Source organism: Taudactylus pleione, unplaced genomic scaffold (genome assembly GCF_031769625.1).
Source record: "Taudactylus pleione unplaced genomic scaffold, aTauple2 ptg000019l, whole genome shotgun sequence".
NCBI lineage: Eukaryota > Metazoa > Chordata > Amphibia > Anura > Myobatrachidae > Taudactylus > Taudactylus pleione.
The window spans coordinates 23,931,058-23,954,853 of NW_028284421.1; the positions used below are offsets into that span (position 1 = coordinate 23,931,058).

The 23,796-nt window shown below is 44.9% G+C and overlaps 1 protein-coding gene across 1 annotated transcript in view; it reads left to right on the top strand.

The window, feature by feature from the left end:
- Positions 1-22,340, top strand: part of LMAN1L (lectin, mannose binding 1 like) — a 104,692-nt gene extending 82,352 nt beyond the window's left edge. The window contains exons 11-13 of the mRNA XM_088444645.1: positions 17,084-17,225; positions 17,903-18,024; positions 22,286-22,340. Of these exons, the coding sequence (XP_088300771.1) occupies positions 17,084-17,225; positions 17,903-18,024; positions 22,286-22,340 (319 nt within the window). The remainder of the gene's footprint in view (positions 1-17,083; positions 17,226-17,902; positions 18,025-22,285) is intronic.
- Positions 22,341-23,796: the final 1,456 nt, after the last annotated feature.

Genomic DNA, 23,796 nt, shown 5'->3' on the forward strand with positions numbered 1-23,796 from the left:
TTTGCGAGCGCACAATTTCTGACCGCAATGACTGGTTTGCGCGTGCGCATTACGACCCATACGCATGCGCAGTTGTGCGAACATCGCTCAGAGCGAACGAGCGGCCGTTTACGAGCGGCTCTGAATCAGTCCCCCTGTTAGAAAATCAGATGCTCTTTTTGTATTGAAAGTCGAGAGAAACCAGCACTAAATGATGTTGTTGTTAATTGGACAGTTAAATCAAAGCTCAGAAACGGATGTAAAGATCACTTAGAACACATTTAATACATTACATATATAAAATCCTGTAAAAATATATAAAGCAATAATGGTCTGTAAAATCACAGTCAATATGGTGCTACCCATAGAATGTTGGTGTAAGAATTCCGCTGCTAGAGGGACTCATAAATCTATGGTATGCATTAGATAGACACTATCTGTGTGAACCAAAGAGTACTTCCATAGGGATTGGCACAGCAAATATTTACCAAGTGGGATGTTCATATGTCACAGTCAGGGCTGCCATCAGAAATTGTGGGGCCTGGTACTGACAAAATAGGCAGGGCCCCCCGGGGTATAGGGCAGACTTGGGTGGAGCTGTGGAGCTACTTCGGCGGTGGAGCATCAATTGGTGCATAAACCAGAGATGCTAGACATGGTGGGGGGGGGGGTAAAGGGCAGGGAAGGATGGACATTACTGGGGAACACAGGGCAGGGAAGGATGGACATTACTGGGGAACACAGGGCAGGGAAGGATGGACATTACTGGGGAACACAGGGCAGGGAAGGCTGGACAAGTGGGGGCACTGGGCTGGCAAGAGTGAACTGGAGCAGGGAAGACAGGCTAGCTGGCTGGACTAGGAGAGGGTAGGGGCACAGGGAAGGCTGGCTGGATTGAGGGAGGGGAGGGAAGGTAGGCTGGCTAAACTAGAGGGCTGGCTGGACTGGGGTGCAGTGGGCAGGGAAGGAAGGCTGGCTGGACTAGGGAGGACTTAGGGACGGCTGGCTAGACAGGGGGAGGGGCAGAGAAAGTAGGCAGGCTGGCTGGAATGGGGGTTGGGCAGGGAAGGCAGGCTGGCTGGACTGGGGATGGGGGAGCTGACAGGGAAGGCTGGCTGGCTGGAATGGGGGGTGCAAGGAAGTCTGGCTAGACTGGGGGGACAGTGCAGAGAAGGCAGGATGGCTGGCTGGAATAGGGGGCAGTGCAGGGAAGGCAGAATGGCTGGCTGGACTAGGGGGGCAATGCAGGTAAGGCTGGCTGGACTCGCGGGGGGCACAAGGCAGGAACAACCTACCTGTTCTTTTCATGGCACTTCCTGTCCTGAGAGAGATGGACGAAGAATGCACTGGGTGGCAGACAGGCAGAGAGACCATCAGTGTACCACTGCAGCATGTGAGCTATGGAGCTGGCCGTGAGCCAATCATAGCTCGGAGAACGGCAGCCAATCAGAGCAGCCGCTTCTTATTGCCTTCCGTTCCGCGAGCTGTAATTGGAGCTGGCCGCGAGCCAATCACAGCTCGCGGAACAGCAGCCAATCAGGAGAGGCTGCTCTGATTGCTTGCCTGAGCTATGATTGGCTCACGGCTAGCTCCAGTGTTTACGTGACACTCTGCCACAGCGCTGATGACTTTCCTTGCCGCTGCCACCCGGGCCCCCTCTCTCTCCGGACCCAGGACTGGAGGCCCGGCAGTCCCTCCCTGATGGTGGCCCTGGTCACAGTCCTGTTAGTGAGGATCACAGATGGATTGACTGGATATGTAGTCCACTTGTAGCTGTATCCTGAGTGGAGTCGGTGTATAGGTCCCAAACAGCAATATCATGTGTCCAAAAAGCCCATTAAACGTAATGTAGGTGAGAGTCACCCCAAATCTGTGCAGCGGTATCCGGGAAGGCTTAACGCGTTTTGCTGGTTAATAAGTGTCCAGCAGCTGTGTGAACCAAAGTAGTCTTTGGTCCACACAGCTAGTGTCTATCTAATGCAGTGTTGGCTAACCTTGACACTCCAGCTGTTATGTAACTACATAATCCAGCATGCACTGCTACAGTTTTGCTATTAGGGCATGCTAAAACTGTGGCAGGGCATGCTGGGATATATAGTTCCACAACAGCTGGAGTGTCAAGGTTAGCCAACACTGATCTAATGCAAACCATGGATTTATGAGTCCCCCTAGCAGCGAAATTCTTATACCAACATTCTATGGGTAGCACCATATTGACTGATTTTATAGACCATTATTGCTTTGTATATTTTTACAAGATTTTATATGATATGTATTAAATGTGTTCTAAGTGATTTTTACATCCGTTTCTGAGCTGTCCAATTAATAACAACATAATTTAGCGCTGGTTTCTAACCACTTTCATATTATATATTTTTGGGGGCTGACAAACCCCTAACCGGCTGCATAATTGACTGCGCATTGGATTTCTCTTGTTTAGCTACTTTTGTATTATATGGTTTTCACAAACGAGGATGCCCAGCTAATAAGCAGACTATGGCGAGGTGGCTACGGATGACTATTTCTATGGCTGATCTTCCTGTCCCTGACAGCACATTCTACCCTGTCTGTAGGACCATTGTGGGCATTTAATCATGGTGCCTATGCTGAACAATTGTGCAAGGCAGCCATGTGGTCTTCTGTCCACACTTTTCTTAGGTTTTGTCCCTTTGATACTTTTGCCTCTCAGGATGCTTCCTTTGGGCAACGATTTCTCCTTTCTGCTCAGGAGTGTCTCCTACCCTAGGGGAACTGCTTTAGGACATCCCCATGGTATCCCTGTTGATCCCTATGGACCCCGAAGAAGAAAATTAGAGTTATGGTACAATAACCTAGATAACTCCTTTTCTTCGAGGTCCATAGGGTCCTCAGGGCACCCACCCTGACGCACCTGGCTTCATTGGCTTATATTCTTTCGGTCACAGATTCCCTCCTCTTATGTAAGAGTGTTTCTGGTGTACGATTGTTCTTCCTTCTCCTCCCTTGAGGTTTGTTAACTAAACTGAAGTCCTATGGCTGGGAGCAGAAGCTTTAACTGTTTGGTGCCTGGTCTTCCAATCATAAAGAAAAGGAGTTATCTAGGTAAGTCTACCATAACCCTAATTATTTTGAGGAAAGCTACAGCAGATCATCCCAGTCAAAATCCTACACTTGAAGAGACACAGTGCATCCGGAAAGTATTCACAACGCTTCACTTTTTCCACATTTTGTTATGTTACAGCCTAATTCCAAAATGGAATAAATTAAATTCTACACACAATAACCCATAATGACAACGTGTAAATTTTTTTTTAGATTTTTGCAAATTTAATTTACAAAAAAAACCTAAGAAATCACATGTACATAAGTATTCACAACCTTTGCTCAATACTTTGCTGATGCACCTTTGGCAGCAATTACAGCCTCAAGTCTTTTTGAATATGATGCCACAAGCTTGGCACACCTATCTTTGGGCAGTTTCGCCAATTCCTCTTTGCAGCACCTCTCAAGCTCCATCAGGTTGGATGGGAAGTGTTGGTGCACACCCATTTTCAGATCTCTACAGAGATGTTCAATTGGATTCAAGTCTGGGCTCTGGCAGGGCCACTCAAGGACATTCACAGAGTTGTTCTGAAGCCACTCATTGATATCTTGGTTGTGTGCTTAGGGTCATTGTCCTGCTAAAAGATGAACCGTCGCTCCAGTCTGAGGTCAAGACCGCTCTGGAGCAGGTTTTTATCCAGGATGTCTCTGTACATTGCTGCATTCATCTTTCCCTCTAACCTGACTAGTCTCCCAGTTCCTGCCGCTGAAAAACATCCCCACAGCATAATGCTGCCACCACCATGCTTCACTGTAGGGATGGTATTGGCCTGGGGATGAGCGGTGCCTGATTTCCTCCAACCATAACGCCTGGCATTCACACCAAAGAGTTCAATTATTTGTCTGTCATGGTCTGAGAGTCCTTCAGGTGCATTTTGGCAAACTCCAGGCGGGCTGCCATATGCTTTTTGCTAAGGAGTGGCTTCCATCTGGCCACTCTACCATACAGGCCTGATTGGTGGATTGCTGCAGAGATGGTTGTCCTTCTGGAAGGTTCTCATCTCTCCACAGAGGAATGCTGTAGCTCTGACAGAGTAACCATTGGGTACTTGGTTTCCTCCCTTGCTAGGGCCCTTCTCCCCCGATCGCTCAATTTAGACGGCCGGCCAAGTCTAGTCCTGGTGGTTCCGAACTTCTTCCATTTACGGATGATGGAGGCCACTGTGCTCATTGGGACCTTCAAAGCAGCAGATATTTTTCTGTACCCTTCCCCAGATTTGTGCCTCGAGACAATCCTGTCTCGGAGGTTTACAGACAATTCATGGGACGTCATGCTTGGTTTGTGCTCTGACATGCACTGTCAAGTATGGGACCTTATATATTATAGACAGGTGTATGCCTTTCAAAATTATGTCCAATCAACTGAATTTACCACAGGTGGACTCCAATTAAGCTATAGGAACATCTCAAGGATGATCAGTGGAAACAGGATGCACCTGAGCTCAATTTTGAGCTTCATGGCAAAGGCTGTGAATACTTATGTTCATGTGATTTCCTAGTGTTTTTTTTTTTTATTACATTTGCAAAAATCTAAAAAAAACTTTTTACATGTTGTCATTAAGGGGTTTTGTGTGTAGAATTTTGAGGACAAAAATGAATTTATTCCATTTTGGAATAAAGCTGTAACATAACAAAATGTGGAAAAAGTGAAGTGTATACAACCATTGGTTGGAGTGGTTAATAGAGGAGAAACAATGATAAATACAAAAAAATAAGCAGATGTAGAAATATGAAAAATATAAAATTACGGCATTGTTCAATTTCCATTATACCTTGGGCTTTGAACTGAAGCCTGTGCCCTTGTTGTAAGTGCTGTCCAACTGCATCTGTACTGTGTGCTGGATGCAATTCTGTTCAATAATGGAATTTATTATGGTAATGTCCCCTGGTAAATTATGTTGGGGGTAATATGTTATGGTCCATTTAAAACAAACAAACAGACACACACACACGCACAATCACAAACACACTTTCTCCATGTATCTGGGCACTATTTGACCTAAATGCCTCAGTGCCACTTAGCTGTGTGCAGTCAGATCTATAACTTATTTTCTAGTGCTCTTTCTTGCTAATGAGTCTACATGTCAGGGCTTGGGGGAGCATCAAAGTTTAATTTGCCAATGACATTCAGTGTTGACCTTGTAGAACATTAGAATAAATGCTTTATTGCGCATTTTCCCTTTCATTGCTACAAGCAACCCTACTTATCCACAGTTTGTTAATATGGATTTTCCCCTAAGCACACCACTGAGACCTATCATAGCACATTCCCTTGTTGTGCTGCCACTACTCCCTCCACCTGTAACCCACAGGCAGATTTTATAAATAAAACTAAAGAACCCATTTACTAACTATATTTATTTTATAGATAAATATAGACACTATCTGTTTGTCATACATACTGTATATATACCGTACATACCAGATGCAACAATATTCAAGTGTTTCTGTTATAATGTATGAACAATTTCTGATCCAATATCGCATCAACAACAACAAACTTTATATTGCCTACATATTATAAAGGCACCCCTTGCTCCTACAGTATTCACTATAATTGGGAAGGGCATTCTTTATGTAGCATTCCTTAACATTCCATCAAGGGCACCGTATTAGTTTAGAGGGCTATAGGCATGAGTAGTGCTTGCTGCCCTTCCCTCACCATATGGGACAAGGGCCCTCATTCAGAGCCGTACGCTCTGAGCAGAGCGCACGCTCTGAATGAGGGCCGGGCTCCATTTTCATGGAGCGTCCTCCCGGACGCTCGTATAGCTGTGGGTCACCACCCACAGGCTATACGAGCGTGCTTTGTGATGGCCGAAATTGCGAGCCGGAGCCTGCGGTTGAGGTTTTCAACCGCAAGCTCCGGAGTGATTTTGGCTCTATCAGAGCCAAAATCACTCCCACTGACATCACTAGTGATGTCAGTGGGCCGGCTTCTGACGGGAGGCGTTCCCGTGGGAACGCCCCCGTCAGGGAGGCACGCCCCCGGCACGCCCACCAAAGGGGGCGTGCTGTCAATCAACATTGACAGCACGCCCCCTTTGATCGGACACAACGAGTGAAGGACTTTCCTTCACTCGTCGCGTCTGACGCATGCGCACGACGGAGCTCCCTCCGTCGTGCGCATGCTCAGTGCATAACATCGACCCACTTGCGAGCGGACAGCCGCTCGCGAGTGGGTCTGAATCAGGCCCAAGGTTAGAATTGTAATGGGAACATATGCTCCCTCACCATTCTGCCTCTTCACTTGTACCCCAATCTCCACCCCACACAAACCTACCTGCTGCAGTGTCCAATAGAGGAAGACTGTGGCTTTCACAGCAGCTCCAACCTATGCTGCTCCAACATACAGAGCATCAGTGACTTCCAGTAATGATGTTGGGGTGATTCAGAGTTGTACGCAAGATCTGCGTATGATCTGTATTGCACATGTGCAGATCTCCTTCTGCAAGATTGCTCTCTCGCAGTACCAAGACGCCGCAGCCTAATTGACAGGTTGTGGCTCTTTGGGGGCGGCGTCAGGTAGTGTACCAGAAAATGGAGTATATTGGACTCATTTTCTGGGCGTGCTGAAGCCAGTGGCTGCATCCTTGTGAATACAGCTTCTCTGGCTTCAGCTGTACCGCCTATCCTGAGTAACCTGAGGGTTGCTCAGAGAACCGATGGTCACTCATATGATCCGATGCTGCGTCTTAGGACACAGCAGCGAATCACAGAAGACAGCAAGTTGCATCTTTTTATACGACACCTCCTGTGACATTAGAGTAATATTGATGCAGTGACGATGCGATTAGCGTACAACCCTGAATCAGGCACCTTACCAGTGATCTGCACAGACTACCCACAGCATGGAGCCACTATCATAAGATTCTGCTGTGTAGTGCAATGCAGCACTCTGACTCCTCCTACATACACAATTTGGGAAAACAGCATATGGTGGAATATACCAGACTGCCCCAAAAATTGGCACTATACCATCAAAATAGAAGACCATTGGCTGTGCTGCTTATTTTTATTTGTTCCTGCAGTTATGACCACCTCCTGCCGCCAGTGACTTAGGGTCTAGAGCAGCGGTTCCCAAACTTTTGCAAATCACGGCGCCCTAGAGAATCCGCATTTTTTCCACAGCACCCCTGGGGCCAAAGTTTTCTTATTGCGAAATTTAGCAAAATTAAATGAAGTAAATTGTGCTTATATGTCACCCTTAGGTTCAGTTATATGGTGGCCAACAGGGCTGCGCTGGCAGTCATTAGCACTGGTTTTGCCCATCACACTGACTAAAAATAATTTTATTTGGTACTGGAGCATCAACCTGTGGCACCCTAGGTTCCATGCACCCAGTTTGGGAACCACTGGTCTAGAGATAAAGTACCAACTTTATCTTCATCCACTGTATCTTTCTCCAATTTGTCGAAGTTGAATAATTGAGTGAGACAAGTTCAGTTTAAAATTTAATCGCAGCGACGCCATCTTGCGAATGGCCGCAAGACTCCATTTTGGAAATGAGATCGCAAGACACCATTTTGTGTGGTCAGCATTAATTCAAGTTATAACCCAGGAGCTAAGAACAGATGGCAATGTTTTTGTTAACCTACCAAGGGCAACGGGAAAAAACAGCTTTCTAAGTAGAAGTAAATAAGAAGAGACAATGGGTATTTTTACATACAAATTGGGAATCCCTGGATGCAGATAAAGTATAGTTGTGGCAATTGTAATATAATATCTACACAATTGGATTTGCCTGAATCCTAGACAGGATGTCTCCAAATCCCATAGTTTGAGGTGATAATACATTTGCATTTCACACAAGAGTCTGTGAGAATAAAAGAGGTTTTGTTTTCCTTTGAACACAGCAGGTGGGGGCCTGCTGACAGAGGGCATGTAGAATTACAACCCTCAGCCATCCACACTGCTGGATGTTCACTTCGTGTATGAGAGTTTATGCACTTAAATCTCACCCATTAATAACTAGCGTCCTTATACCAAACCCCGAATACCCACACACTACATATTCGCACATAAGGTTCCATAAGCATCAAAATGTATGATTCAAGAAGGTTCAGTTAGTTTAAATGCTAAGAAATAAAGATATTTGTTAACTAAGGAATTATACAAGATAAACATGTCATTCTTGGAGTTGTTCTGATGCATACTCTTTCCACAGTTTTCCGGTGCTATCGGTGAGGAGATCGCATTATGCATTCTAGAGTTATGGACCGCAGAACCTACAAGCAACCAAAATGTATATTTTAGATTCAACTGTTAGGATGCTAAAGGAGGCGTTACCAGAAAGACTCCGGCTGTTAGAGGCAGGGAAAGTCTATTTGAAACAAACCTGTTAAATGTGTCGTTACATATGCTTCTCCTCTGGGAACCAATGAGATCAGCAGGAAGTTCTCCCTTTGTCCTGTTTCAGTCTGGGGGGGAATAAATACACGTGTCCAAACACTGGTTTGCCAGTTCATGCTGAATTTTGGGTGAACTGAGGATATCTAATCAGAAGTCTATCTCTGGGTCCGGAGGCGCACCGTATGTATAACCGTACTTGGTCTATATTATTTCCTTTTTACGCCTAAATTATGTATTTATAGATTGCGTGTAACTGACTGTACTTTTACCTGAATAATACTTGTGCGTTGGAAACACAGATTCCACTCCTGTCTTTATTTGCGGTTAAACTGCGTACGCAATTAGCGTTCTGTTTAGAGGTTTTAGGCAGGGTTTTGTCTTAGAGGTTCTAGGCAGGTGAATCTTAGAGGTTTATAGGAAGGAATGTATTAAAAGGTTTATTTACAAATTCAGCAGTGGGGGCTCATCGGTTTATCACACTATCTGATACACGATAACACTCCGTCAGTCCTCTCTCAGCAAAAGGGTGGAGGCGCCTTTTGAAAGATGCATTAGTCTTTCATTACCACAGTATGGCTGAGAGCGTACTGCCGGTTATTGTGTAGAGGAAGCGCTGATCAGAATCCAGGGACAAGAGAGAAAAAAAAAAAAGTTTTTTTTTTCTTTTCTCTGTTGATAGAACCTTACATTTAGAGGGGTGCCGCAGTATTGAGTATGCGGCTGAGATGCATTTTTGCGTACGCAGTTAAAAAGTCATTATATGCATGTGTGGTAGTCGCATAATTGTGTATGCGGCCGGTCGCACAATAAGCGTATACGCACTTCCGGTTCTGCTGCCACGTGTTTGAACAAAGCCATTAAGGTTTACATTTTTTTTCTATCTACCAATATCTGGGTTAAACGTTTATTTTCTGCGCAGAGAAAAAGTGTGTAACAGTGAGTATGTGTTGGACAGTTAAGGGTATCATATGATCCTTAAGGGCTAGGTGCAAGGGTTAGCCTAGCCGCTCGGTAAGCAGCTTACCGTTCAGTACACAGAGCAGGTGTATGGTTTGTTATTTTTGTTAGGGACCGGCTCTCAGTGTGACTGCAGTGTTCAATAAAATTTGAGCATTGTAGTTGAGCCGCACTAGGTGTGATTGTGAGCTGAGAGATAATAGGTGAGCGTGGCGCATCTAGAAATTTCGTCCGTAGGTGAGCGTGGCGCATCTAGAAATTTCGTCCGTAGGTGAGCGTGGCGCATCTAGAAATTTCGTCCGTAGGTGAGCATGGCGCATCTAGAAATTTCGTCCATAGGTAAGTGAAAGTATCTTGATTGTCTTTCACCAGTTTACATTTTTATTGAAAAGCGTAGGAGTTGTCTCAGAATGGGAGCCACGCAAACAGTAGAAATGTTAGGCAATGATGTGCTGCTAATGGAGGTGGATCAGCCCGTCATATTATGCATACTATATATGGTTTAATATGATGAGAAAGAGTGTTAGACCGTTTCCCAGAACTGGTAGTTTTGATAAAAATGTGTTAGATAATGTCCAGGATCACATCAGTATGGTGCGATCCCGAGAGAAAAAGATTAAGTATTTTGAATGTTTAAAAAATATGGCAGCATGAAGGGGATGCTTGGCTTAAAAATGTGCAAACGACGCAAACTAGCGTTGCGAACGCATTGCCAGAAAATACATCCACGATGCTGAGATGCAATGCGGGCGAGCCGCAAATTGGCGCGCACGTGCGGCAAAGTAGCGTCGTGGAGAGTTTTGCCAGCAGTTCACGCTCACCTCCCCCACCTTATGTGGATGGAGGTGCAAGTACGGTTACCAAAAATACCAATACAAATGTAACAAGCAACTTGTACCCTCTCTTAAGCAACCATAAAGAAAGTGTTTATGATATGGATGATGAGCCTATTGTAATATCTGCCATTTCCCATGCTGTGCAAATGATAGATGCTGCATCACCACAATCACGGGTGGTGCCGCCATCTCCATCGGTAACAGCAAGGGAAGTGTTAACACACACTGCACCCATAGAGGAAGTTGTTAATACCATACGTAGCAGCAGCAGATTAAACCCCCAGCCAGGTAACCAGGTCAGAGATGGCAACGATGCCGGTCTGCATCCCATTCGGATAATAACTGTTCCAAATGGAAATGCGGATGCAAACGGTGTAGTGCCCACTAGGGAAGTAGTAATGCATTGTCCATGGACAAGAGCAGAACTAAATTCCATCATAAATGATTTCCCCAATCCCAAAAAGGAACTAGCCAAATGTCAAAGATTTTTGAGAAATTTGGGTAGTTCTCATGAGCCCACTATTAAAGATTGGCGTGTAGTGTTAAGGGCCTGCCTGCCACACAATACCGACGTGACAAAATTTATCACGGACTGTGTATTGGATGGAGACGTTCCCTTAACAGACCAAGTAAACCAAGGTAACATTTCCCGCATTGTGACTCAATTGGGTGTATATTTTCCAGTAGTAGTTAACTGGAACAAAATCTTCACAATTAAGCAAAAGGAGAATGAAACTGCAGAAGACTATTGCGACCGGGCTCTGCAGGCTATCACCCAGTACACTGGGATAGAAGATATTAAAGATAGCACTCACCACAGGGGAATGATAGTCACGGTACTCATGGACGGTCTGAAAGACGATTTAAATATTCGGGTTCAGACCTCACAACCTGGCTGGAGGGGACTTACAATAGATAACCTCATAGAGTCTGCCATAGAACATGATAAAAACATCTCCAAAAAGAGAGAGACCCAGAGCGAAAAACTAATGGCTGTCAGTATACAAGCTCTGAAAGGAATGACAATAACATCACAGCCAACCGACACACCTGCACCCACACACACACCTGCACCTGAACAATTACACGTCCTCACCAATCCCACACCACAGCAAACACATCTTTACCCCACATATCATACACAACCACAGGTCCCATACTCATATCCCCCGCAATATTCTTACCCTCCCTATCCTTACCCATACCCACCACCTTTCCCTCTTGCTCAAACCCCACAACAATCTTTTCATCCACCCTGTTCAAAATTATGTTTTAACTGTCACCAAGTGGGACACATAAGTAAGTACTGCAAAGCGAAGAACACCACACAGGAACACGAGTTTCCCATGAGTTCATAGGTAACCCCAGTATCTTCTCCCAGGCCTTATATGACTGTTTATAATTTTTTCAACCTATCAATGGATCTGTTCTAATGTAAAATGTGGATGATTTATTGTTGTATTTTGGGTCATGTTTAAATGATATTAAACTGTTGTGCTTTATCTCCCACTCATAGGACACAAGGTTGCTAAGGATAAACGGCAGCCATGCCAGGCTGAGGTCGACTACTCGGAAAACTATCCAACCCAGCGGCACAGGCATTATTTAGAGCAGTAGCTATTAATAACAAGATTTAATTGCAAGAACCTGTATGCAGATACTATATCCCTAGAATTCTTAAAAGTGATAGGGGGACTTATTTTACAGGTGACGTTTTCAAGAACATGCGTAAGATGATGGGTAACAACACTAAGATTATCCCAGACTGTCTTTTCCTTTATTTGCCCCCCTTTGAGATACTGTCCAAACAGGCAGCCTCATGTGAAAAATTGATAATGAGGTTACTGTGCAGGGTCTCACGAAGATGAATGAGAATAACCAAAATTGGAAGTGTTATTAACTAACATGTCTAATGCAACCTGTCATGATGTCAAATCTGGAAGAATTTGTTATTATCCAATTTTTTTTTAGCTCAGGTTGTTTGATCGGTGGAAAGGTCCGTATCTTACGATACAACATCCTCAAAGGGTGGCCAGGGAAGATACGTGGGTCCATTGCGCTCACTATAGGGAGGTTAACCAACCGGTGGAGATACAAGGCAGAGACAAGGCCGATAACGTGGACCTGTCGATTGCGAGCTTGTGCCGGAAGGATTAAAAAGGTGACGGTGAGATATCTGAGCTAAAGAAATGTGTAGATCAGTGCTTCAAGCAATGGAGTGGTCTGCTGTGGTCATCCTAGTTCTTTTTTTTTTTCCAGAGTTTTATTTTTTTGTCATGATGATCTGTTTGGGGATGCTCGGTGTCTGTGATGGGGGACCGATAAAGGAGATGTGAGCTGATGGCGGAGCTGATGGAGTGGAGTCAGGAGGAGGAGTGCTATACCAAATCAGGGGAGTGCCGGTCCAATTTCAGTACAGTAAATTGTTGTGAAAATGTGAATAACAATAATAAGGAAGAACTGTAATTCAAGCCTGAGTTTGAGTGGTCGTGTATGGATATAACGTTTATGTTGTTTTAAGTCATCTTAGGTAATGCAGTCCCAACCCCTTCCAAGGCTCTCCTTATAGGATAGGTGCATCCCCACATCTTTCCCATGATCCCTTAAGGATCCGCGGTGTGCGTATAAGGGCAGTTTTATGTCCCTCCCGGAGACGCATTATCTGAATGGTTCAAATGACCATACTGTGTCATACCATAATAACATTGAACGGTATATTCTCATGCATGGCTAAACAGATTCAAATAGCAGATTGTGATAGCATGTTGTTTGCTATCAAAGGTTGGACTGTCGAAGTTGAATAATTGAGTGAGACAAGTTCAGTTTAAAATTTAATCGCAGCGACGCCATCTTGCGAATGGCCGCAAGACTCCATTTTGGAAATGAGATCGCAAGACACCATTTTGTGTGGTCAGCATTATTTCAAGTTATAACCCAGGAGCTAAGAACAGATGGCAATGTTTTTGTTAACCTACCAAGGGCAACGGGAAAAACCAGCTTTCTAAGTAGAAGTAAATAAGAAGAGACAATGGGTATTTTTACATACAAATTGGGAATCCCTGGATGCAGATAATAAAGTATAGTTGTGGCAATTGTAATATAATATCTACACAATTGGATTTGCCTGAATCCTAGACAGGATGTCTCCAAATCCCATAGTTTGAGGTGATAATACATTTGCACATTTGCATTTCACACAAGAGTCTGTGAGAATAAAAGAGGTTTTGTTTTCCTTTGAACACAGCAGGTGGGGGCCTGCTGACAGAGGGCATGTACAATTACAACCCTCAGCCTTCCACACTGCTGGATGTTCACTTCGTGTATGAGAGATTATGCACTTAAATCTCACCCATTAATAACTAGCGTCCTTATACCAAACCCCGAATACCCACACACTACATATTCGCACATAAGGTTCCATAAGCATCAAAATGTATGATTCAAGAAGGTTCAGTTAGTTTAAATGCTAAGAAATAAAGATATTTGTTAACTAAGGAATTATACAAGATAAACATGTCATTCTTGGAGTTGTTCTGATGCATACTCTTTCCACAGTTTTCCGGTGCTATCGGTGAGGAGATCGCATTATGCATTCTCGAGTTATGGACCGCAGAACCTACAAGCAACCAAAATGTATATTTTAGATTCAACTGTTAGGATGCTAAAGGAGGCGTTACCAGAAAGACTCCGGCTGTTAGAGGCAGGGAAAGTCTATTTGAAACAAACCTGTTAAATGTGTCGTTACATATGCTTCTCCTCTGGGAACCAATGAGATCAGCAGGAAGTTCTCCCTTTGTCCTGTTTCAGTCTGGGGGGGAATAAATACACGTGTCCAAACACTGGTTTGCCAGTTCATGCTGAATTTTGGGTGAACTGAGGATATCTAGTCAGAAGTCTATCTCTGGGTCCGGAGGCGCAGCGTATGTATAACCGTACTTGGTCTGTATTATTTCCTTTTTACGCCTAAATTATGTATGTATAGATTGCGTGTAACTGACTGTACTTTTACCTGAATAATACTTGTGCGTTGGAAACACAGATTCCACTCCTGTCTTTATTTGCGGTTAAACTGCGTACGCAATTAGCGTTCTGTTTAGAGGTTTTAGGCAGGGTTTTGTCTTAGAGGTTCTAGGCAGGTGAATCTTAGAGGTTTATAGGAAGGAATGTATTAAAAGGTTTATTTACAAATTCAGCAGTGGGGGCTCATCGGTTTATCACACTATCTGATACACGATAACACTCCGTCAGTCCTCTCTCAGCAAAAGGGTGGAGGCGCCTTTTGAAAGATGCATTAGTCTTTCATTACCACAGTATGGCTGAGAGCGTACTGCCGGTTATTGTGTAGAGGAAGCGCTGATCAGAATCCAGGGACAAGAGAGAAAAAAAAAAAAGTTTTTTTTTTCTTTTCTCTGTTGATAGAACCTTACATTTAGAGGGGTGCCGCAGTATTGAGTATGCGGCTGAGATGCATTTTTGCGTACGCAGTTAAAAAGTCATTATATGCATGTGTGGTAGTCGCATAATTGTGTATGCGGCCGGTCGCACAATAAGCGTATACGCACTTCCGGTTCTGCTGCCACGTGTTTGAACAAAGCCATTAAGGTTTAAATTTTTTTTCTATCTACCAATATCTGGGTTAAACGTTTATTTTCTGCGCAGAGAAAAAGTGTGTAACAGTGAGTATGTGTTGGACAGTTAAGGGTATCATATGATCCTTAAGGGCTAGGTGCAAGGGTTAGCCTAGCCGCTCGGTAAGCAGCTTACCGTTCAGTACACAGAGCAGGTGTATGGTTTGTTATTTTTGTTAGGGACCGGCTCTCAGTGTGACTGCAGTGTTCAATAAAATTTGAGCATTGTAGTTGAGCCGCACTAGGTGTGATTGTGAGCTGAGAGATAATAGGTGAGCGTTGGAAACACAGATTCCACTCCTGTCTTTATTTGCGGTTAAACTGCGTACGCAATTAGCGTTCTGTTTACAGGTTTTAGGCAGGGTTTTGTCTTAGAGGTTCTAGGCAGGTGAATCTTAGAGGTTTATAGGAAGGAATGTATTAAAAGGTTTATTTACATAGACCCCTTATGCTTTTATTGGGTCTATGTACTAAGCCATGGGGGAGAGAGAAAGTGGACGGAGGTAAAGTACCCACCAATCAGCTCCTAACTGTAATTTTTCAGCACAGCCTGTAAAGTGACAGAAGCTGATTGGCTGGTACTTTCGTAGGCAACATTTAATGTGATTGCTGGCCAGCCACCAGGAAGTACGCCAATTCCAGGTCAGGTTCCCTTTAGGACAGGGCTGTCCTGATAATCCCAAAACCACAGCCCTACTCATCCCCATCCCAGCACAACTTTGGGTGAATCATATGCAAGAGACTGTTTTTACAATATATTTTGGTAGTTGAATATAATATAATTCTCCTGTTGTTTTGTTGGGTAAGGGAGTGAAATTATGTAACACACAGAAATCTAGACAAGTTCAAATTATATATTTTTTTTCTAATGGCACCATTATTGCTTTATGTGAAATGTATTGAAGCAGGGACTGACTAGGGATATTCTTATGGGCCCCAAGATGGCTGATTGTCATGCTTGCAACATTATGAGAGGAGGAAGGTGCACTATTTAATCTGCATACACACGTAAAGATTTTCTGTCCAACCATCCAACTAGTTGATTGGTTGGAATGAAAATCTGCACCTTTAGACATACTTTTGCCTTCACTAGGTAGGAAGCATAACACAAGGGATGATCCATTTAAGTTGTATGGGCCTGATTCAGAGTTATACGCAAACTTGATGGTTTACTCACAGCTCCGATGTTTGGCAATCTGTAGTGCTCATATGCAGATCTGTGTCTGCAACCACGGTTGCAGTGCCCCCTAAGCCACAGCATGATTGACATGGCCAGTACTACAGAAAACGATGGTGTGTCGTCTCCATTTTCTGGCCGTGCTGAGGCCAGTTCTTCACTGGCCCCAGAAGCGTGAAATACACATCCATCCTGAGTAACCTGAGGCTTACTTATATGACCGTTGTTTACGCAGATGATCCAATGCTGCCTCTTCGGACACAGCAGCAGATCACAAAAGTCTGCAGATTGCGTCTTTCTACTACAAACACCTCCTGCTGTTTTTACAATATTTTGCTGCCGTGTGAATTGCGTACAACTCTGAATCAGGCCCTATGTGCGGGAGATGTTCTCCATGATGTGCCCATGATGTGCCATTGTAACTGTGCTCTTCCCTGTCCATAAAGTGCCCTGCTTTCACCATTTTAGTTAGCAGCCCCATAGGGATATGATATACAGCTGATGTGCGCACTGCATCGCCCTTACTATAATTGAATCAAACACACATAATGCTCATAGAAGCTCTTGGATGTGAGTGATTGGGTCTGCCATAGACAAAAATTGTGTCTGCTTATTCAACAACATGTTTCTTTGATTTAAAGGCTAATTGCCTATTTGTAGCATTAGGGTATATATGTTTCCATCAGTATGGTATTTTGTCTTTGATGTGCTCTGTTTATGTACTAGTATATGTAAAGCACTCCTTTCTGCAACTAATATTACTATGAACATTAAGGATTATTGTTATTGGAGCTTCTGGATTTTTTCAGGCACATTTTATACCAGTGTCTAGGCTAATTGGCTAGGTTAAGTGTAGGCTAATTGGCTTTAAGTAAATTGGCCTTCCTGTGTGGGTTTGTGTGCCTGTAGTATGGAATGGAAATTAGCATGTAAGCTCCTTTGGCGAAGAGACTAATTTGACTGACTGAACATATTTTGTACAGTGCTACAGAATATGTTGGTGCCATATAAGCAAAGATGAGTGATAATAATAATAATAATAATAACAATAATGCACTCATTGTTATTCACAGAAAGGACATATTAAAAATAGCCAAAGACCTGTCTTCATCCAAGGAGGGAACCAATGCCTCACCTACTACAAGCAGCGCTGGTGAAGTCAAGGAAGATTTCAATAAGATTAAGAAAAGCCTTCAGAGTCTGGTCAAAAGTTCGGTGAGAATGAAAAAGCGAAATAGGCAGCACTGACAAAATCACTGTAGTGTAGAGACCATTCACTGAAAAGTGCTAGGCTGCCTCTCACCCTCCTGTCCCTCACAGTCACCTTCTCATTGCTGCATGCATAGGTGACAGGTGCATGCGGAACTCACTCTCATACTATGCAGAGCAGCTGTGAATGGATCATACCTCCCAACTGCTGGCAGATTGGGACTGTCCCACAGAGATTGGGACACTTGGGAGCTATGCCTTCTATCTGTGTCATTCAGCTGCCCCATACTATCTCTATGCCACTAACTGTAATGATAACAAGTGAAAGTTTTCATTTATTTAGGCTGTTTTTTACCTTTGATTTCATGTAAAAACAAGACATTGCCTGTATTTTGTAGCATTCTCTATATCATACACCTTGAAGCTATTCAATTTATTTTAAACTATAACCTCCTGTATGCCACACTTTACAGGCAGGGAGCTGTAGTTCATCAGCAGATGTAGAACCAAATGGAATAATGTGATTGCAATATAGAGAACCTTACCTTATGATGAGTGGCAGTGGACAATATTTCTCTTCTTACACCTAGACAGAAGGAATGGTGTGCTCACAACACCCATTTATAAAGACAGGTCCCAGTATGTTAGCTCTATGGTTAGCAGTGTATCATGCTTTATTCCAGGCTAGCACACAGACATCGCCATGTCCCTCAAGCCTTGATCATTCTTCCTGCTTGTCCAGTGGAATTTTCCTGACATTCCTGCTTCTCCAGAGTGTGTGCACAGTGGCTTACATGTTATTCAGGTGAGTGCTTTCACTAATAAATGTCTTCTGTATCAGCTTTGGCGTTTGTTCCACTAGGCTTCATTCCAGAGCACAAATTGACTAGTACATTAATCATGATTTTGTGTAGCAATTAAATAATTTGAATTCTTTTTGAAGAGCATGACTACTGAGTTGGTTAAAGGTAAAGATAATGCACTTTGAGGGGTATTTATTTCTGTACTGGTCAGCGCACAGTCATTTCAACTTCACAAAAGGATCTAAAGTTTGCACCAACTCAAAGATGATCGAGATCGTGTCCTGTCCTATTCTTATACTGTAGATCATGGGTCTTCACCCCCGTTCCCTGTGGCCCGCCGATGGTTAGTGTAGTGCGGTCCGCACTACACAGAAACAAACACACCACCGCCGCCGGCAGTGTGTTTTGTCAGCAATTGAGGGCCAGACAGACTCTCACTGGCTGCTGTGCCCACTGCACGAGCCTACTGGAGCTCACTCATGAGCTCCGCCTTCTAGCTCCACAGTAGTAGTTCCCTCTATGCAGTAGTCCCCCCTATGGGGACTACTCATGAAGTCTCTCCCATAGTGCACAGCGGGCCGGGAGGACGCCAGATGGAGGAGTGGACAATGGCTGGCGCGGGGATTCAGGTAACTGGTGGTGTTGGTTTTTTTTTAGTATCTTTGTACAATATATATAGGGGGAACCACTACTGAGGGCACTGCATAGGGAGGACTACTACTGGGGGCACTGCATAGGGGGGACTACTACTTGGGGCACTGTATAAGGGGCACTGCATAGAGGGAACTACTACTGGGGGCACTGTGTAAGGGGCACTGTATATGGGGGACCACTACTGGGGACATTATAAAAGGGGCACTTCATAGGGGGGACTACTACGGGGGGGGACTATATAAGGGGCACTACTGGGGTCACTGCATGGGGAGACTACTACTGGGGGCATTGCATAATGGGGACTACTACTGAGGGCACTGCATGGGGAGACCACTACTAGGGACACTTTATCAGGGACACTGCATGGGAGACCACTACTGGGAGCACTGTATAAGGGGCCCTACTGGGGGCACTGCAGAGGGGGGCAGTTATGGGACATAATTGAATGAGGATGGGGGCAACTATCTGACATAACTAATGGAGTAGGAGCAGGGGCGTATCTACCCATTGGTTAGGATGGCACTCGCCAGGGGCGCCGACCAAGGGGGGGGGCACCGTCCGGCAGTGCCACCAGCAGCCAAGGGGTGGACTACCCCCTCTAATCCCCCAGCCTCACAAGTGTAGGGCAGACCGCAGTGAGAGTGGTCTGCCCTACACAGTTTACAAACACACAGCCACCAGTGGCGGCTCTGTGTTTGTAATAGCAGCCAGCCAATGAGAGTCAGAAAGACTCTCATTGGCTGCTGCGTCGTCCACGGAGGGAGCCGGCTAGAGCTCACTCATGAGCTCCGTTTTCCGGCTCCCCCCCACAGCGTGTGATGGGAGAGACGTCATGACGTCTCTCCCTTAGTGTAGGAGAAGAGGGGGCCGGGACTTGGAGCGGACAGCGGCAGTCGCGCCAGGAGCGGGGATCAGGTAAGTTGTATTTTTTTTCTTCTGCATGTGTGTATAAGCATGGCACAGCACAGGGGGGACACTGTATAGGGGGTGGCCACTACTGGGGGCACTTTATGGGGGGGTGCCCACTACTGCGGGCACTGTATAGGGGGGGCCGCTACTGGGGGCACTTTAGGGGGGTGGCCGCTACTGGAGGCACTGTATAGGGAGGACTACCACTGGAGGCACTGTATAGGGGGGACTACTACTGGGAGCAATGCAGCATAGGGGGGAATACTATTGAGGGCACTGCATAGGTGGGCGCCAGTCTATTACATTGCCAGGGGCGCTTGGATCGCTAGATACACCCCTGAGTAGGAGGGACAGTTATGGGGCATAATTATAATTGTGGGAGGAGGGGTGCCATTCTGGGACCTAATTAAAATTGTAGGAGGGGCAGTTATGTGACATAATTGTGTAAGGAGGGGGCAGGGTTTAAATACCGCAGTATAGCTTAGTGGCCCTCAGGCTTCATTTCATTTTTTAATGTGGCCCACACTGTCTGCACATTCCATTTGCACTATGGTAAAGGAAGGCACACTTTGGACAAAATGAAAAATACACACACAAAAAAGTGCAACATGTAATAAAGTCTTGATGTTCCCCTATTATCAGGCATAAATTAGGCTAAACCATGCTGTATTTTAGGAGGAAATAAGAGGTTTAATTTAATGAAAGGTTTTAAAGTAGAAGAAGATTGGCTTTTGATGTGACATAAAATTTTTTGCTTAGTGTGTTTCTTATAATTTGTCCACATGTCCACAAACCTTTAGTTGGCAAAGGCGTCTGGGAATATGACCTCTTGACGTTTCTCTTTACAATGTTTCACATTTTGAAATGTAATGTGCAATATGTTGTGAGAAAAGTGATTTGACTCCTGTATCTGTACTTATCTTGTTTATTGTTATAATAGAAAGATGTTAAAAAATAAATAAAAAATGTGCACCCCTGTTTTACATTTACCATTTTATACCAATAACAAGGCAGGGGAGGCGGAGCTGGGGAGCTAGTTAGACGTACCTCTGGTACCTGAAGTACCTCTGGTATCCTTCTGCGCATACGTGGAATGTTGCGCGCACCCCAGGAGACACTGGGAGGGACCCAATCCATATGCTTCTATTGGGCAATGCCATCTGAAGATGGCATTGTCCACCGGGTCAAAGCTCTGTAATGTATTGCATTCTGGAGCTTTGTACATAAAAAAAATACATCAGTTTTCGTAATGGCGCCCCTGTCATTTACCACCCAAACCCCGATCATACATCGAGGAGAAGCGGTAACAGCGCACATAACGTGCGCTGATACCGCTTCTGAGCTTCATATATCTCCCCTAATGCCCCCAATTCACATCATTACATAATCACAATGCCCCCAGTTCACATTATGCCACAGTCCTCTCCATTCACTTTATGCCATAGTACTCTGTTCACATTATGTCACAGTTCTGCCTGTTATCATTATACATTCCCACTGCTATTCCACCCCCTCCTTGCCCGCCCCTTTGATCTCAAATCTTGGAACCTGCAGGTTACAGCAAGATCTTTAAAGGAACATCTGTTACACCATGGCCATACCACATGTGCTGCCTGGGAAGTTATTGCTCTCTACCACTTGGCTACTCCCGTCTGCAATGATAATGGAACCTGTCACAGTGTCACTTGTTGGTGCTCTGTATGGAATCGGCCATGCGGCCGGAGGTTCAAATCCCGGCAGCGGCAGCCCGAAAGAGGAGAAAATCCCGATCGTCCCCAGGTAAGTATAAACTAACATAATTTTACCCCCAAATCCTAACCCTCCTTTAGGGTGTCTAACCCTAACCTCCCCCCCTGTGCCTAACCCTAATCCCCCCTCTAAGTGCCTAAACCTAACCTCCCCTTCCTCGCCGCCTAAACCTAAGTCCCCTGAGGGGGTGCCTAACCCTAACCTCCCCCCGGGGGCGCCTAACCCTCCCTCCTCCTAGCCTAACCCTAACCTCCGGGGGGGGTGCCTAACCCTAAGTCCCCCCCGGGAACCCTAAACCTAACCCTCCTTTACCCCTCTTCCCCCCCCCCCCCCCCGCGGGTGTCCGCGCCCGGCATCCCTTCGATCGGGATGCCGTGCGCTGGTCTCCCTGCATCGGTAAAATCACAGGTGTCTAGATTTAAGCCAAGGAAAAGACAGGGAGCGCTAGTATGTAATGCACTGGTGAACTTAATAATTATATGGATTAGCCTATCCTTCAGGTGAGCTGCTGCCTGTTTGCAGACTTACATTATTTGGTGCTCCCCTTATTGTGTTTTTCTTTTGTACTTCTAGATTTAAGCGCCTGTCATTTAACCCTCACTGGGATTAAGTAGTATAGAAGCCGGCGGTCGGCATTCTGTCCACCGGCTTCATAAACTTATACCCTCTGTATGGGGTCCCACAGCAAGGCAGAATGCAACTCCCCATAACACTTCTCTCCTGCTCACTCCCAGGGAGACTGCTGCCGCTTAGCAGTAGCGGTCTCTGTTCTCTCCATGCCAGATGTTCGGTTGCACTGCTATGTAGCGACCAACGGTAGTGGGCAGGAGAGAAATTTCAGGTGGGGGGGATTGGGGATCACACTGATCACCACCCTTTGTATCCACCACAGACCCCCCAGTGTGTAAAGACCCCTGAGCAACTGCTCTGTCCATTCTGTTGTTATTCCAGCACTGGACAGAGGCCTACTGCAAGTACAACTATGGCCAGTTTTGCTTGTGGTTAAGCAGGTACAAAGCTAAAGTTATGGTTTCCTTGACAGAGTTTAATAGCTGTGTTTTTTTATTTATTTTGAGATTGTAGTTACCTACATGTTTTATAGAGAAGCCCCTTATAAGCAAAGGTGCAAATTGAGATTCAATTGTGTGTTTTGTACATTCCCCTTTCTGTGTCAGTTAATTGTGTTTGTAATGTAATTTCTAGATTTTGCTGAAGCTTTTTTTTAAACTGCTGAAAATAAACGCTACAATGATTTCAGAAAGAACAGACGGTAAAACAGAATGATCTCAACATACAAATCTGTATTTTAATTATGTGATGTCAAAGCTTAGCCAAACAAATGTTCATGGTCTTAACATCTCCCTCAAACATATATGCTATGCTGTACCCATGGCCGGTAATAGGGTGTTCAGTTCCCCCCTGCAAACTTTAAATTTGTGCCCTCCTACAAATATGACCTCTTGACGTGTCTCTTTACAATTTTTCACATTTTGAAATGCAATGTGCAATATGTTGTGAAAAAAGAAATTTGACTCCTGTATCTGTACTCACCTTGTTTATTGCTCCAATAGAAAGATGTTCAAAAATAAATAAAAAATTTGCACCAACCCTGTTTTACTTTTACCATTAACAAGGCAAGGGAGGCTGGGCTGGAGAGCTAGTTAGACGAATTTGCTCCTCCCGCTCAGGGGTGGGCAATGCCACATGCCGGGCAAGTAAATCAGGTCCTGAAATGGTCGGCCGTAAAAATCAGGCTGCCAGCGGATTGGCGAACTGGCCAACGGGTGGTCCGGTCCAACCCCGAACAACCCCTTAGTTTCACCTATGCCTGCCCATGACACTGCTGCGTTGGCTGCCTCAGCTTGCCTGACATACAGTTAGACAGATGCAGCGAGTGCAGGTAAACGGGTGCTCAGAAAGCAAGCAGCGGGTATTATTATTATTATCCTTTATTTATATGGCGCCACAAGGGCTCCGCAGCACCTTACACAGTACATAAACAAGCACACAAGAAAACAGATATTAACAGTACAAACAATGCAGGACAGATACATGATTAATATGTACATTGCTGCATAACACTTAGATAAGCAGCATGGTGTCAGCAACCAAGGGTGGGGTACTGTTGTATATTAAAGTATAATTAAGTGAAGGAGAAGCACATGAGGGAAGAGGGCCCTGCTCGTGAGAGCTTACATTCTAAGGGGAGGGGGCAGACAAACAGGGGTGACACTGATGGGCTGGATACAAGGGTGACAGTAATATAACATTTATGGAAAGGTTAGTTTAAACTTAAGAGGAAAAGACAATGAGTTAGGGTGGGTGCTTCTCCAGCCCAGTGCCCCACTGCAATGCTTACCCCGCAGACTGCATCTCGCCAACCCTGGCTATACCCAGAAAGTTTTATTTTACTGCAGTCTCTTAAAGAGCGAAGAAATAATAAACCCTTTGAGAACTGGGTT